The 13,801-nt window shown below is 39.3% G+C and overlaps 1 protein-coding gene across 17 annotated transcripts in view; it reads left to right on the forward strand.

Moving 5' to 3' along the window:
• Positions 1-13,801, forward strand: part of Pcdh15 (protocadherin related 15) — a 1,427,876-nt gene that overhangs the window by 1,187,544 nt on the left and 226,531 nt on the right. For all 17 annotated transcript variants that reach the window (XM_036167862.1, XM_036167881.1, XM_036167872.1 and 14 more), the window contains 2 exons: positions 2,116-2,195; positions 11,721-11,814. In XM_036167862.1, coding sequence (XP_036023755.1) covers positions 2,116-2,195; positions 11,721-11,814 — 174 coding nt within the window. The remainder of the gene's footprint in view (positions 1-2,115; positions 2,196-11,720; positions 11,815-13,801) is intronic.

Here is a 13,801-nt window from a genome sequence, read left to right on the forward strand (position 1 = left end):
GAAAACTAAGAGGAACAGCCATCAAGTAATTTTTTCTTACCTTATGAGATGTTGTAGTTAACTTCACAAAATTGAGGATTTTGCATCTATATTTAATAGAATGCTAGATTCCTAGATTCCCCTATGCTTTTCTATTTGTGTTTCATTTTCTTTGTGTATATGTCCTTATGACCTGGCAACTACCTGAAGGAATAATGTTTGGGCCTAGAAACGATGGTTCCTTTGTGAAGCTAATTGAAAACTGATCATGAAGATGGTATAAGAATAGTACCTGGGCTTGTTGCTAAAATGCTATTTACCACTATACCTGAAGTAAGTCCATGGTAAGAAAGGAACTTGTCATGGTCATGCATTTCAAAAACACCAGTGGAACTTGCCAATGGGTTAGACTGGGAGTGAGGTGAAAGTATGTGAAGTATGTCAGCTTGAGAAGGTAGGAGGATTCAAGATGTAGGCTAAAGGATGAAAGACGGGTGGAAAGGGGAGATGGGGAATAGAGACATTGGTCCTTTCTAAGATGTTTCGAAGATGAGGCATGAAAGTAATGGGTTCTTTTTATGATTATTTTACATTTATTCATTTGTGTGAATAGCGGGTAGTATGGTCATCCACATTCTACAGTGCATAAAGAATGGTCAGAGGACTATTCCAAGTGTCAGTTATCTTTGCACCACGTAGGTCCTGGGGAATATAGGCTCTGTGGCAGGTATCTTGACACCCTGAGCCATATTGATGGCCCAACAACAGATTCCTGTTGGGTTCATAAGTGAGACAGACACAGGGAAGCGTGAGTCACAGAGAGGAACTGGCCATGCACAAGGCAGATCAGACAGAAACTCATAATATGGGATGTGGTAGTTTATTACAAACTGAAGTATAACTATTCAGAGTCTGGGAACACATTGTCCTGGAGGAGTTTCTAGCCATAGCTGCACTGTGGCAGTATGGAGGGATGTTGCATGTTCAGGTCATGCAGCATGTCAGAGAGGTTGACCCATCAATAGAAATGGCTTTCCTGTCCAGTGGTGCATGGATTGCATACTGTGCTGTGATTATCTGGTACATTTAATATCCTACTGAAGGTTTTCCAGTGACCACCCCTTTCCTGAGTCCTCTAACTCCAAGGCAATAATAGCTGCTAGAGCAAAGCCTGGTATCTGGTCAGTAATAGACAAGAGTTACCCAAGGGACAGGCTATGTCTGAACAGTGACCCACAGACACAGTTCAGCTCACCCCATGGATAATCCCCTCTCCCTAGGATAAGATCCAAGAAGCCCCTTGACGCCCTTTACATAGCATTCAGGTTCCATTCTCCATCTGTGACTTCCCTGTGATATTCCTCACACAACCATTGGAGTCACCTTTCCATCCTCGACTTCTTGGGGAATTTGATGGCAAATTTAAAAAGAAAGTATTAAATGTTTCTAATGGGCAGACATAGACCTCTTACCACAATACATGCTCATGTCTCTGTTTCGGAGGAGAGAGACAGAGAACTCAGTGTAAGAAGATATGGGGTTTTGCTTCTCAGACTAAGGTTGGGGAAGGAGAAAACAATGCCAACAACAAAACAGTTAGATGCTTTGAAAATTCGCAATATTCTAAATACCAGCCTTGATATCATGTCTCAGTTTAGATCTCTCAACTTCCATTACACTTTGCGCCTTAACCCTCTTTTTTACAAGTGAAAAAATTAAGAAAGCCTTGGACAGCTGGTAAGTCTGCCTTTGAATTCAAGATTGTTAATCAGAATTGTTTTGCAGATTTGAATATTGTCTTGCTACATTTGACCAGGTATAAAAGTGTTTAAATAGAAAAATGTTTAAATAATATAATGACATTTTAACCAATTATGTAGGTAGCATTTAGCATATTTGATTACATTTCAGACATAGGTGCCTAAAAATAAAATCATTAAGTTCATTAGCTTACATAAATTAACTTCTATCACTATTACACACACATAAAATTCCTTGTGCTGTCAAAAATGCCAAGATTCAGTATAAAATTCTTTATTCAGTCTCTTGACATTAGGCCATTCTTTATTCCTTAATACTAATAGTTTGAACTTTCTGTAATTAGTTGGTAATTGAATTATGTTTTCTTCTCTGAAGGCAACTGATCGAGAGGGAGACCCAATCACATATGCCATCGAGAATGGAGACCCTCAGCGAGTTTTCAATCTTTCAGAAACGTAAGTTACAAGGAAATGATTTATACTTGACTGCTCCCTGTTAATGTCAAACAACATGCTGTTAGCAAAAGGACAGACTTGCAGCTGTTTGTAGCTTTATTTTACATTTTTTTCTATGAATGTTAACGAGCACTGGGGGTAATTCTAAACTCAAAACCTACCCCTGGAGACTATTTGTTTATCTTAAACAATTTTATCAAGTAAAATCCACTGAGGTGGAAAAATTTGCCTTTGCAGGCAAAGGCTTGGACTAATTAGATGCCTGTGAAGTTGGCAGTTGCTCATAACGACTAGGGCATTTCTACAAAGAGTATAGCACTAACACTTTAATTTGAAGGGAGGCTTGGCAACCAGGTGTGTTACATTGCATCCATGATAAAATAAAACTTCAGCGCCTTTTTTGGTCTATCTGCTCTCAACATATCAGAGACACCCAGGTCATAGCTGTTGGAATGGGTGATGGTATTTGAGAAGATGGTCAATGGACAGACACCACAGGCTTCTACTCTGCATCAAGATGGCAGTGAGGTTGTGGGACTTTCTTTTTTATTCTTTAATGTTCCAGAAGGAATACAGCTTTGGGGGTACCTCTTCCTTCCTTCCTTCCTTTCTTTCTTCCTTCCTTCCTTCCTTCCTTCCTTCCTTTCCTTCTTTTCTTTCTTTCTTTCTTAATGTGTTTTTTAATAAATGTTTTTATTTTATAACTAATTTAATTTTACATATCAGCCACGGATTCCTGTCCTCCCTCTTTACAACCTCCAGCCCCCCCCCCATCCACTCCCCCTATTCCCACCTCCTCCAAGGCAAGGTCTCTCCTGGGGATTCAGAACAGCCTGGTAGAGTAGGTTGAGGCAGGTCCATACCCTCCTCCCTGCACCAAGGCTGAGCAAAATGTCTCAGCATAGGCCCTAGGTTCCAAAAAGCCAACTCATGCACCAAGAGCAGAGTTGATGTTCCACATCTGTGACCGGTATCTTCTCTCACTGAATGAAGGGAGAGGTGACTTATCATGGTTCCAATGGGATAGCCATTGCTTCTGTCCCTAGAACATGTGGTTTCTAATCAATTGGGCCATGGGTGGGTCTGTTAATCTTATGACAAACAAAATTTAACATAATAGAACTTTATGAGAAAAGGTCAATTCCGTTCAGAAAGCCTTAGGTAGACAGTAACCATTTTTCTCACCTCTCTGGATTTAAAAGTTAGATAAATAATTTCTACTTAACAATAGAAAATCTTATCTATTTGAAATTTCCTTCACAGATACATTAAAACCATAAGTGGACTACAGTTTGTAATTTCTATTAAAAATAAAACTATGTAAAAGATTGTTTTATTGAAACTGTGGTAGTACTAGGCTAAGTATCCAAGCCAAGACTGGGATAGATTTATAAATCTAGAAACACCCTAACACTTACCAAATGGGGTCAGAACCCATCCTATCAAGAACAAGTTGTCCTTTCAGCTGGTGAGTTTTGGACACAGTGAGAAAGAATGAAGTCAAGTCATAACACCATTCTTAAAAGTTAACTAAGAAAGAAATTGAAAAAAGAAGAAATTGAAGAAGATATTAGATAATGGAAAGATCTCCCATGCTCATTGAGAGGTAGAATCAACATAGTAAAAATGGCAATCTTACAAAAAGAAATCTACAGATTCAATGCAATCCCCATCAAAATCCCAACACAATTCTTCACAGACTTGGAAAGAACAATACTTAACTTTATATGGAAAAACAAAAATCCTAGGATAGCTAAAAGAATCCTGTATAATAAAGCAACCTCTGGAGGCATCGTGATCCCTGACCTCAAACTCTACTATAGAGCTATAGAAATAAAAACAGCTTGGCACTGGCATAAAAACCAACATGTGGACCAATGGAATTGAATTGAAGACCACACACCTATGAACATATGATTTTTGACAAAGAAGCCCAAACTGTACCATGGAAAAAAGAAAGCATCATCAACAAATGGTGCTGGCATAACTGGATATCAACATGCAGAATATTGCAAATAGATCCATATCTGTCGCCATGCACAAAATTCAAATCAAAGTGGATCAAAGACCTCAACATAAATCCAGTTACACTGAACTTGATAAAAGAGAAATTAGTAAGTAGTCTGGAACGAATTGGCACAGGAGATCACTTCCTAAATATAACATCAGTAGCACAGACACTGAGAGAAACAATTAATAAATGGGACCTCCTGAAACTGAGAAGCTTTTGTAGAGCAAAGGACATGGTCAATAAGACCAAACAGCAGCCTACAGAATGGGAAAAGATCTTCACCAACCCAGCCAGAGGGCTAATCTCCAAAATATATAAAGAACTCAAAAAGCTAGACATCAAAATACTGAACAATCCAATTAAAAAATGGGCTACAGAGCTTAACAGAGAATTCTCAATACTCAAATGGCTGAAAGGCATTTAAAAAATTGCTCAACATCCTTAGTCATCAGGGAAATGCAAATCAAAATGACTCTGAGATACCATCTTACACCTGTCAGAATGGCTAAGATCAAAAACACTGAAGACAGCTTGTGTTGGAGAGGATGTAGAGCAAGGGGAACACTCTTCTACTCTTGGTGGGAATGCAAATTTGTACAGACACTCTGGAAATCAGTATGGCGATTTCTCAGAAAATTGGGAATAAGTCTTCCTCAAGACCCAGTTATACCACTCTTGGGCATATACCCAAGGAATGCTCAATCTTACCACAAGGACACATGATCAACTCTGTTCATATCAGCATTATTCATAATATGAAGAACCTGGAAACAACCTAGATGCCCCTCAACTGAAGAATGGATAAAGAAAATATGGCACATATACACAACAGAGTACTAGTCAGCAGTAAAAAACAATGATATCATGAAATTTGCAAGCAAATGGATTGATCTAGAAAATATCATCTTGTGTGAGGTAACCCACACTCAGAAGGATGAACATAGTATGTACTCACTCATAAGTGGATACTAAATGTGAGGGAAGGGATGGCTAGACTGCAACCCACAGCTCCAGAGAGGCTAGCTAACAGGGAAAGACTCTAGGAGGGACACGTGGATGATTCTGTGAAGGAGAAGTGGATGAGATCTACATGGGTGGACTGGGTGGGGGGTGGCAAAGGGTGAGGACTAGGGCATAAGAACATAGGGAAATGGGAGGGTCAAGCTGGAACAGGGACAGAGTGGGAGAACAGGGAGGAAGATACCATGATAGATGAGGACATCATGGGAATAGGAAGAGGCAGGATGCTGGGGAGGCTCTCAGGAATCCACAAGGTTGACGCCACCTTGGTCTACTAGCAGTGGTCCAGAGGGTGCCTGGGCCAGTCTATTCTGATGTCCAGCCTAGCAAATAACCTAGCTGTCATCATAGAGCCTTTGTCCAGTGACAGATGGAGGCAGATACAGAGATCCATAGCCAGGCACCAGGCTGAGCTCTGGGAATCCAATTGATGAGAGAGAGGAGAGATACTGCATTCAAGAGATGTAGAGATCATGATAGGAGGACATGTAGACATGACTGGCCACACTAGTGGAAGCCCATGAGCTGTGGACTGGTGGCTGTGGAGCCCCCATGGGACTGGACTAGGCCCTCTGGATACGGAAGACAGTTGTTTGGCTCGAACTGTTTGGGGGGTGACCCAGGCAGGGGGATCGGGATCTGTCCCTGGTCTATGGGCCGGCTTCTGGAATCTGGTGCCTGTGGTGTGACACCTTGCACAGCCTTGGTGCAGTGGGGAGGGGCTTGGACCTGCCTAGGCTCAGTGTGCTGGACACTGCTGATTCCCCATGGGAGACCTCGATTTAGGGGATTTGGGTATGCGGGGTGGCTTGGGAAGGAGGGCTAGGGGTGGGAGGAGGGGTGTCTGTGGATAGCACGTGAAGTGAATAGAAAATTTCTTAATAAAGAAAAATAAAAAATAAATAAAAAGGGCAGAGGAAAAAAAGTTAACTGGCCAGGCTGTTGTGGCGCACGGCTTTAATCCCAGAACTTGGAAGGCAGAGGCAGGTGGATCTCTGTGAGTTCGAGGCCAGGCTGGGCTACCAAGTGAGTTCCAGGAAAGGCGCAAAGCTATACAGGGAAACCCTATCTCGAAAAACAAAATAAATTTAACTGAAAATAGGTTGTATATCTGAATACAATAAGTAAAATTTCAGGACTCTTAGAAGAAAAATGATATGATATACATAAATTAGGCAATGTGCTATCCACATGTATAGCACAACATTCACAAAATATTAATGAGAAAGTATATTGATGCTCATCAAAAATTTAAAAAGAAGTATGTTTCAAGATGCACCAGCATCAGCATTGAAATGAAAGGTCACCTATACACTTGTATAAAATACTTTAAGTGAAATACTTTAAGTAATATATATTGCAATAACTATATATCAAAAATGCATAGAAACCCAAAAATAAAAAGAGAAAGAAGCTAATTAAAAATAGGCAAAGGTTTGAGGAGACACCCCTTCTGTCCCTTATTCCATCATATTCTCTCTCTCTCTCTCTCTCTCTCTCTCTCTCTCTCTCTCTCTCTCTCTCTCTCTCTCTGTGTGTGTGTGTGTGTGTGTGTGTGTGTGTGTGTGTGTGTGTGTAAATGATAGCCAATGAGCACATAGAAATGTAGTTTCTTTCATTCAGTACATGCAAATTAAAGCTGTGGAATTAGAGGAGTTCACATCCAGGTAAAAAAAAGAGTATGAAGATGAGGCAGGAGTCCAAACATGGGGACAGGGAGTTCTCATGGGTGTCTATGGAGAACATATGCTTACAAAGCTGGGAATTTTCTCCACATGTTATAATGTATCCCCATAACTAGGTGATTATCTTCATGTCTACTCAGCAGAATTTAGGTCATACTTATGTATAAAATATGTGAAATAATGTTCATTGCAAGCATATATATGCACAGAGTGGAACAAACTCACATATCCATCCACAATAAATGAGCAGCATTCTTTATCCACACAATGGATTATTATTCATTGATAAAAGAGAATGAGTAACTGAGACATGATTCAGTAAGGACATACTTTGATAACACATTTCTAAGTGAAAATAAATCCAAATTATCATATAATTCTATTTCCATTTACTTGAAGTACACAGGAGGCACACACACACACACACACACACACACACACACACACACACACACATGATTCCTGAGAACAAAAACCAAAAGATGACAGTGGACAGGAAGGTAAATATGTGTCTGGCTCCTCTCACATATCTATTTAGCAGGAATACCTGCTCTGCCTTGCTTTATCTGGACACTATTATGCTATACACATGAACAACAATGTGTTTACTCTTTCCTTAGCAGGTATTTGAATTATATTTATTCCTTTTGGTTATTGACACTGTGATGAATATACATGTGTTTATATGTGACTAAGTACATAATTTGTTGGTTTTGGCTGTATACTCAAAAGCAGAATTGCTAGGGAATATTGTAAATCTGTATCATAATTATTTGAGAGATTATTAAATGCTTTCATTAGGGTCTGAATCATTTTATATTCTCAGCACCAATTTACAAGATTTTCTGAACCATTTTTCATTTTCACTGGCAATGGATAAGGGTTCTAATTTCCCCCATAATGTTACCAACACTTAGTATCAAATATTTTTACTATTGTTTTTCTTCTTTGATTATAACTATCAGTGAGTGTGAAGTGATAGTTCTGTGTGCCCTTATTTGCATTTCCTGCAAGAGTAAGTAATGACTTTGAACACCTCTTCATGACCCCTTTCTCTTTATTGAGAGAGAGTGTGCTTTATTGAGAAAACATCTGCTCTAGTCCTTTGTTACATTTTAACTGGTTCCCTCTTGGTTAGTGGCATGAGTCCCTGGTAGTTCTGAAGCCACATGCTTGCTGAATATAGAATTTGAGAACAGTATCTTCTGCTTTATTGGCTTCTCACATCACTGATAGTGCTTTTTGATGCAAAATGTTGTACTTTTGACAAAGTACAATAGAATTACTGTTTCTTTGCTTCATGTGTATATGGCATCTTATCCAAAAGGCCATAGCTGAATCCAAGTCATAAATATTGTCCTTGATGTTGACATATGAAGCTCCTTTGTTTTTATATCCTATAATTAATACATTGGAGTTAATTATTGGAGATACTTAAGTAGTATCCTTTACACTATTGAATATAGATTTCAGTTTTCACACCATAACTGATTTAAAATAATTTCTTCTGGTTGAATGGATTTGATCCTTTGCTGAAACTTTACCATAGACATAATTCATTCTGGGACCTCAGTTTTGTACATTGGATATTCTATTCTGCTTGGCAATGATCAGATCAACCTGAAATTGTGTGCTGGGTTTGTATTCTAGGATCTTGAGGGTAGGATGTGCTTTGCCTCAGGTTTCAGGTTCTTTTGTACCCAGTGTTTTTCTTCCTTGAGTGAGTTCTAAGTTCAGTCAAGGAAAGTGCCGTACAATATTGCGTACTGCAGCTGACAACCTTTAAATAAGACAGCCACAATTCCTTGTGAAACAGTTATAGGTGTGTCCCTCCATAACAGAGTCCAGAGCATTAATTCTCTCTTTATACTCTCAAGATCAGTGGTTCTCAACCTTCCTAATGCTGTGACCCCTTAATTCAGTCCCAGAATCATGTTGTGGTAATTCCCAACTATAAGATTATTTTTGTTGATACTTGATACCTGTAATTTTGCTACTGTTATGAATTTTCGGCTAGGCAGGGTATCTGATATGCAACCCCTGTGAAAAGGTCACTTGACCCCCAAAGGGGTCATGGCTCACAAATTAAAAATGCCTGCTCAAGACCAATGTGAACCAGGAGACTAGAAATAAACAAAATCACCATAATGCTCTCCCATGATTGTTAACTTAACATTTTTTCTTTGTTGTGTCTTCATTTGGATTCTGTAAATATTTGACAATTTTCCAGAATCCCATCCACTGTGGGTCTGACTCTGGCTGCTTGAAGCTTTGAAGGTCTGTGGCAGAGTTTTTCATTGGGACCCAGGTCAGCTCTGTCCTACCAGCTATTCCCAAATAACCACACAGACTTATTACTAATTCTAAATGCTTGGCCAATAGGTTAGGCTTGTTACATCCTAAATTAACCTATATTTTATCTACATTCTACCATGTGGCTTGGTACCTATCTCAGAACTGCATGTTCATCTGATTCATCTGCCTCTCTTCTTGACCCCGCCCTTCTTCTTCCCAGCATTCTCTCTGTCCCAATAATCCTGCCTAGCATTTGGCCAGTCAGCTCTTAATTACCAATGAGAGTAATATATATTCACAGTATACAAAAGGATTATTCCATGGAGGTGGGGAGATGCTATCTTGGAATTACCTCCTTCACCACACCCACGGACTTCATGTCTGAGTCATGTTTTCAGTCCTATAAAACTCAAGCAGCGCTATTGTTGGGTTTTTATCAGAAGCAATGCTCATGTACCATACAAAAGAATTTTTTTTTTTTGCACTCTTGATGCAGACAGTGTTTCCTGCCTTGTGACCTCACCCATTGGTGAGAATGTTCCTCCAGGCCATCTTTACCAGGAGAGATGTTCATATTTTCCATGGACTCATCTCTCTGCTCTGAATACTCAAAGACACTATCTACATTTCACTCTCACTTCCAAACATCCCCCCACAATCAACTGCCTCCATCATGGAGTCAGAAGGCATAGAGAGAACATTATCTTCATCATACTCATATAGATAAGGAAAGATAGATTTGTGTGGAAAAACTGTTACAGAAAGCTAAGTCACTTTCAAAGTTCATGCCCAAGGAGAGTTAGAGGAGGAATGAAGGACTGTAACAACCCAATACAGAGCAAGACCAGGAACAATTCATTTTTTTTCTCATTATACTACACCTAGGTTGACAGACTTCCCATTTCTTAAGATGTTTCTAAGTGTGTCTGAGAAGCCAAAAGCACCTTACTTTTCTCTTTGGATGTTTTTACAGAATGACATTACCTGAGGCATCTGCAGTGTAGAGCGTTGATACAAACCTGATTACTGTGAATGTGCTCTGGAAGTGGTTTTCAGTTATTTGGAGTAAACTGTTTTCAGTCAGTATTTCACAGTTCTGCCATATGCTCTGAGAGCTTCCAAAGTCAGCAGCAGCAGCATCAACAACAACAAAAATCAACCAAATGAGTTTGGAATTCCCCTGACTCTTTCCACTGCCCTTTGCAATGAGTATCATATAAATTCCACTTTCAAGATCAAAGCATTTAAGTTAAAACAACCCTATTTATCAATTAAAAGCAAACTAGGTTTTATACTTGATTATTATCTCAGTGTTTATTGCATTAAAATAAATGTTCTCCTACAGTTGGTACTTGATGAAAATGTTGTTTGTAGCATCAAGTGTAAAACCCAGAAAGACATTTTGAGCTTAATTTGGAGACTGAATTGTTATAAATATTACATTGGAGAAAACTATACAAATGGGACGTTTATTCTGGGTAGTAAGGAGTAGAATTAAATAATTCTAAGGATGAGAATTTATTCAAGTATTGTTTTAACTTATTTTACTTACATTAAGAGTCACCCTAAATTCCATAAAAATAAGCAAATGATATAATTTCTAGTATATCCACAAGTATGTATCTAAATATTATTAAATGAACACTAACTATAAGTTATTATAAAGAATGTAAAATATACAATATGTTCCCTTTTATAGAACAGTTATAAATGTAAATATACATATGAAAATAAAAAATAAATATTAAAAATTTGGCACACTGCACATTTAATATAATCTTTGACTTATCTGATTTTGTATATGTTCCATAAATGTGAAGTACAAAGGAAAATGGGCTTCCTCACAGAAATTGTCAAAGGGAAAGATTGTCTCCCATTTCCATAGGGAGCATTTTACAATAAATGGGAAAGCCGCACATATTTGTAAGGACAATGTCTTGACTGAGAATTGTGATGTTGCCTGGGAACCACAGAGCCTTTTACTTTAAAATGATAACACACAACACCTGTGTGTCTCTCCCTGGAATGAATTAACCATAACCCTGTTGTTTTGCTTGATTATTCCACTAGAAGGTAAAGAATCATCTCTGTGATCTCATTCAGGTTTGCAGTTTTCTATTATTGCTAAGGATCTCAACAGCTTTAAAGAGTTGTTTCCGATTTCAGCAGGAGTCCTAGAATCACACTTCAATATGCAGTTTATGATTATGGAAAGTGGATAAAAATGATCAAAAATAGCTCTTCCCAGTAGACCCTCTTCTACTTCATGACATATATAAGAGAAGATATGCAATTTTTTTATTTGTGGAAGGAATAGAAATCAGGGGAGGGGACAAGCAAAGATAAGGCGTGAACATGCATAAAGGGTAGAAATGGAAGTAGGAAATGGGGATGGAAGGAGGAGGCATAGGGATGGAGATAGGGAAGAAAGGGAGGGAGAGAAGAGAGAGGTGACCAGGTCGGCAGAAAGGCTCACTTGACACACTTTGTTTTTGTTTCTCTCTCTGCCTCTAGCACGGGGATTCTCACTCTAGGGAAGGCGCTAGACAGAGAGAGCACGGACCGCTACATCCTCATTGTCACTGCCTCAGATGGCAGGCCAGATGGGGTAAGTGTGGTCACTGGGAAGGGGTTTTCGAAGCAGTACTAAGGAAACTGAAGAGTCCTGTATCCCTACACTCTAAATCACGTGTTACAGACATTAGGAGCCTAATCCACTGAGCAAAGTGCTCCTTTCTCAAAGGGCGCCCCTAACAGATATATCCATACTCTGAAACTTTCCTAGTGCCTTGTCCTTTTATTTTAGGAACAGAACTTTGTGTTCCACACTCATACCATTTTGATCATGGCAACACACGGTGAACCTGAACTCAGATTTTCTCTATTAAGCACTTCACGGTGTCAGTTACAAGCAGCAGCAGAGTACCACTTGAGGCTTTCTGGGTTGAATATCCCCCACTCAGCCAAGAGGCAAGACTGAGACAGATTTGGAGCGCATAGGAAACTGAGTCAATTGAGGCCATAGGTATCCATATGGACCACTCAGGATCTGAGGAAACCTTAATGATCTCCAATTTCAGCTGCCCATAATTTTAGAGAGGTAAATTCCATTTTGCATTTTTTTTCTGGACCTAATCATCAGTTTTCAGAATAAATAAATTGGGCTGGGCAGTGGTAAGGCACGCCTTTAATCCCAGCATTTAGGAGGTGGAACCAGGTAGATCTCTATGAGTTCCAGGCCAGCCTTTTCATCTTTCTGGAATTTGTTTTTGTTTGCTTTGTTTCTTTCCTATTTCAACTTCTGGTGATTGAACTCAGAGCCTGACCGGAGACTTTATCACAGATTACGACTACAAGAGTCTAGATTTAAAAATCATTTGTTTGTGTTCTTTCAACCACTTTGCTCACTGTTTCCAGATCTGGATTTCAAAGCATTGTAGTATGTGTAAGTGCACAAGTGCAAGGCAGAGGTCAACCTCAAGCCTTGACTCAGGAGCTGTCCACCTTGTTTTCTGAGACAGGGTCTCTCATTGGGAACTGGGCTTTCAGATTAGGCTGGCTGTCCATCCCAAGGATTTGTCTGTCTCAACACCCCTACCATAGGACTTACAAGCGTGTGCCACCATGCCCAGTTTGTTATTTAGGTTACTCATGCTTGTAACACATGGACTCCACAGATTGAGCCGTACCCCCTCCAGGCCCCGTGTTTCATCTCCTTTAGCCAATTGCTTACCTGTCAACTCAGCACAGCTGCCTAGAAATGATTTTGAACCTATTAGATGAGTGGGTGTGGGTCATCCAGTTCAGCAGGATCATACTCCAGTTTCCTTGAAATGACTTTGTTGCTTTCTGTGGTATCTTGACTGTGAGAGTGTGTTTCTAACCTTTACATCAGGTGGACTACTGAGAAAATTTACCAAGATGAAACATACCAAATTAATACTGAAATAATATTAAAGTCTTCATAAAGTTAAGAAAAAATAGAGATAATTGGCCACTATAATCTTCCCATAAGAACTACTTGACATGTTAAAGATTTTGATAAGTACTATGCAGATAATAAAATATACAGTTCAAAGAATCTCTAGGAGGAACCTGCAACTCATCTGATGACTAAATATTATTGATTTCTTGTAGACAAATTTCTAAACAGTCTTATTAAATAAGAAACACAGAGCCAAATACAGAGGTAATAGCGAAGAGATCGGAGAACTAGCAAAGAGCCGTGACTACCTTATCTTACCACCTTGCCACCGCCATTGCTTCGTCAGAGATTCTTCCCATCTAATTTATGTTTTTATTGCCTTCCTGTTCTGCCTTCTCATTGGCTCTAAGCCCAGCCACATGACTTCCTCTGCATTGCCTGTCTATACAGACCTCCAGGTCTCTATGTTTGGTACTAGGATTAAAGGCTCCTGTCATCATGCTTGGCTGTGTCCTTGACCACACAGAGACTCTGCCTGCCATGTGATCAGATTAAGGGTGCAGGTTACCAACCACCTGAATTCTGTTCCTGGTTTGATAATGACCTCTGATCTCCAGGCAAACTTATTTATTAACATACAAATAAAATCACATTTCAGCACAATTAAAAT

This window comes from Onychomys torridus, chromosome 18, assembly GCF_903995425.1.
Source record: "Onychomys torridus chromosome 18, mOncTor1.1, whole genome shotgun sequence".
Classification (NCBI taxonomy): domain Eukaryota; kingdom Metazoa; phylum Chordata; class Mammalia; order Rodentia; family Cricetidae; genus Onychomys; species Onychomys torridus.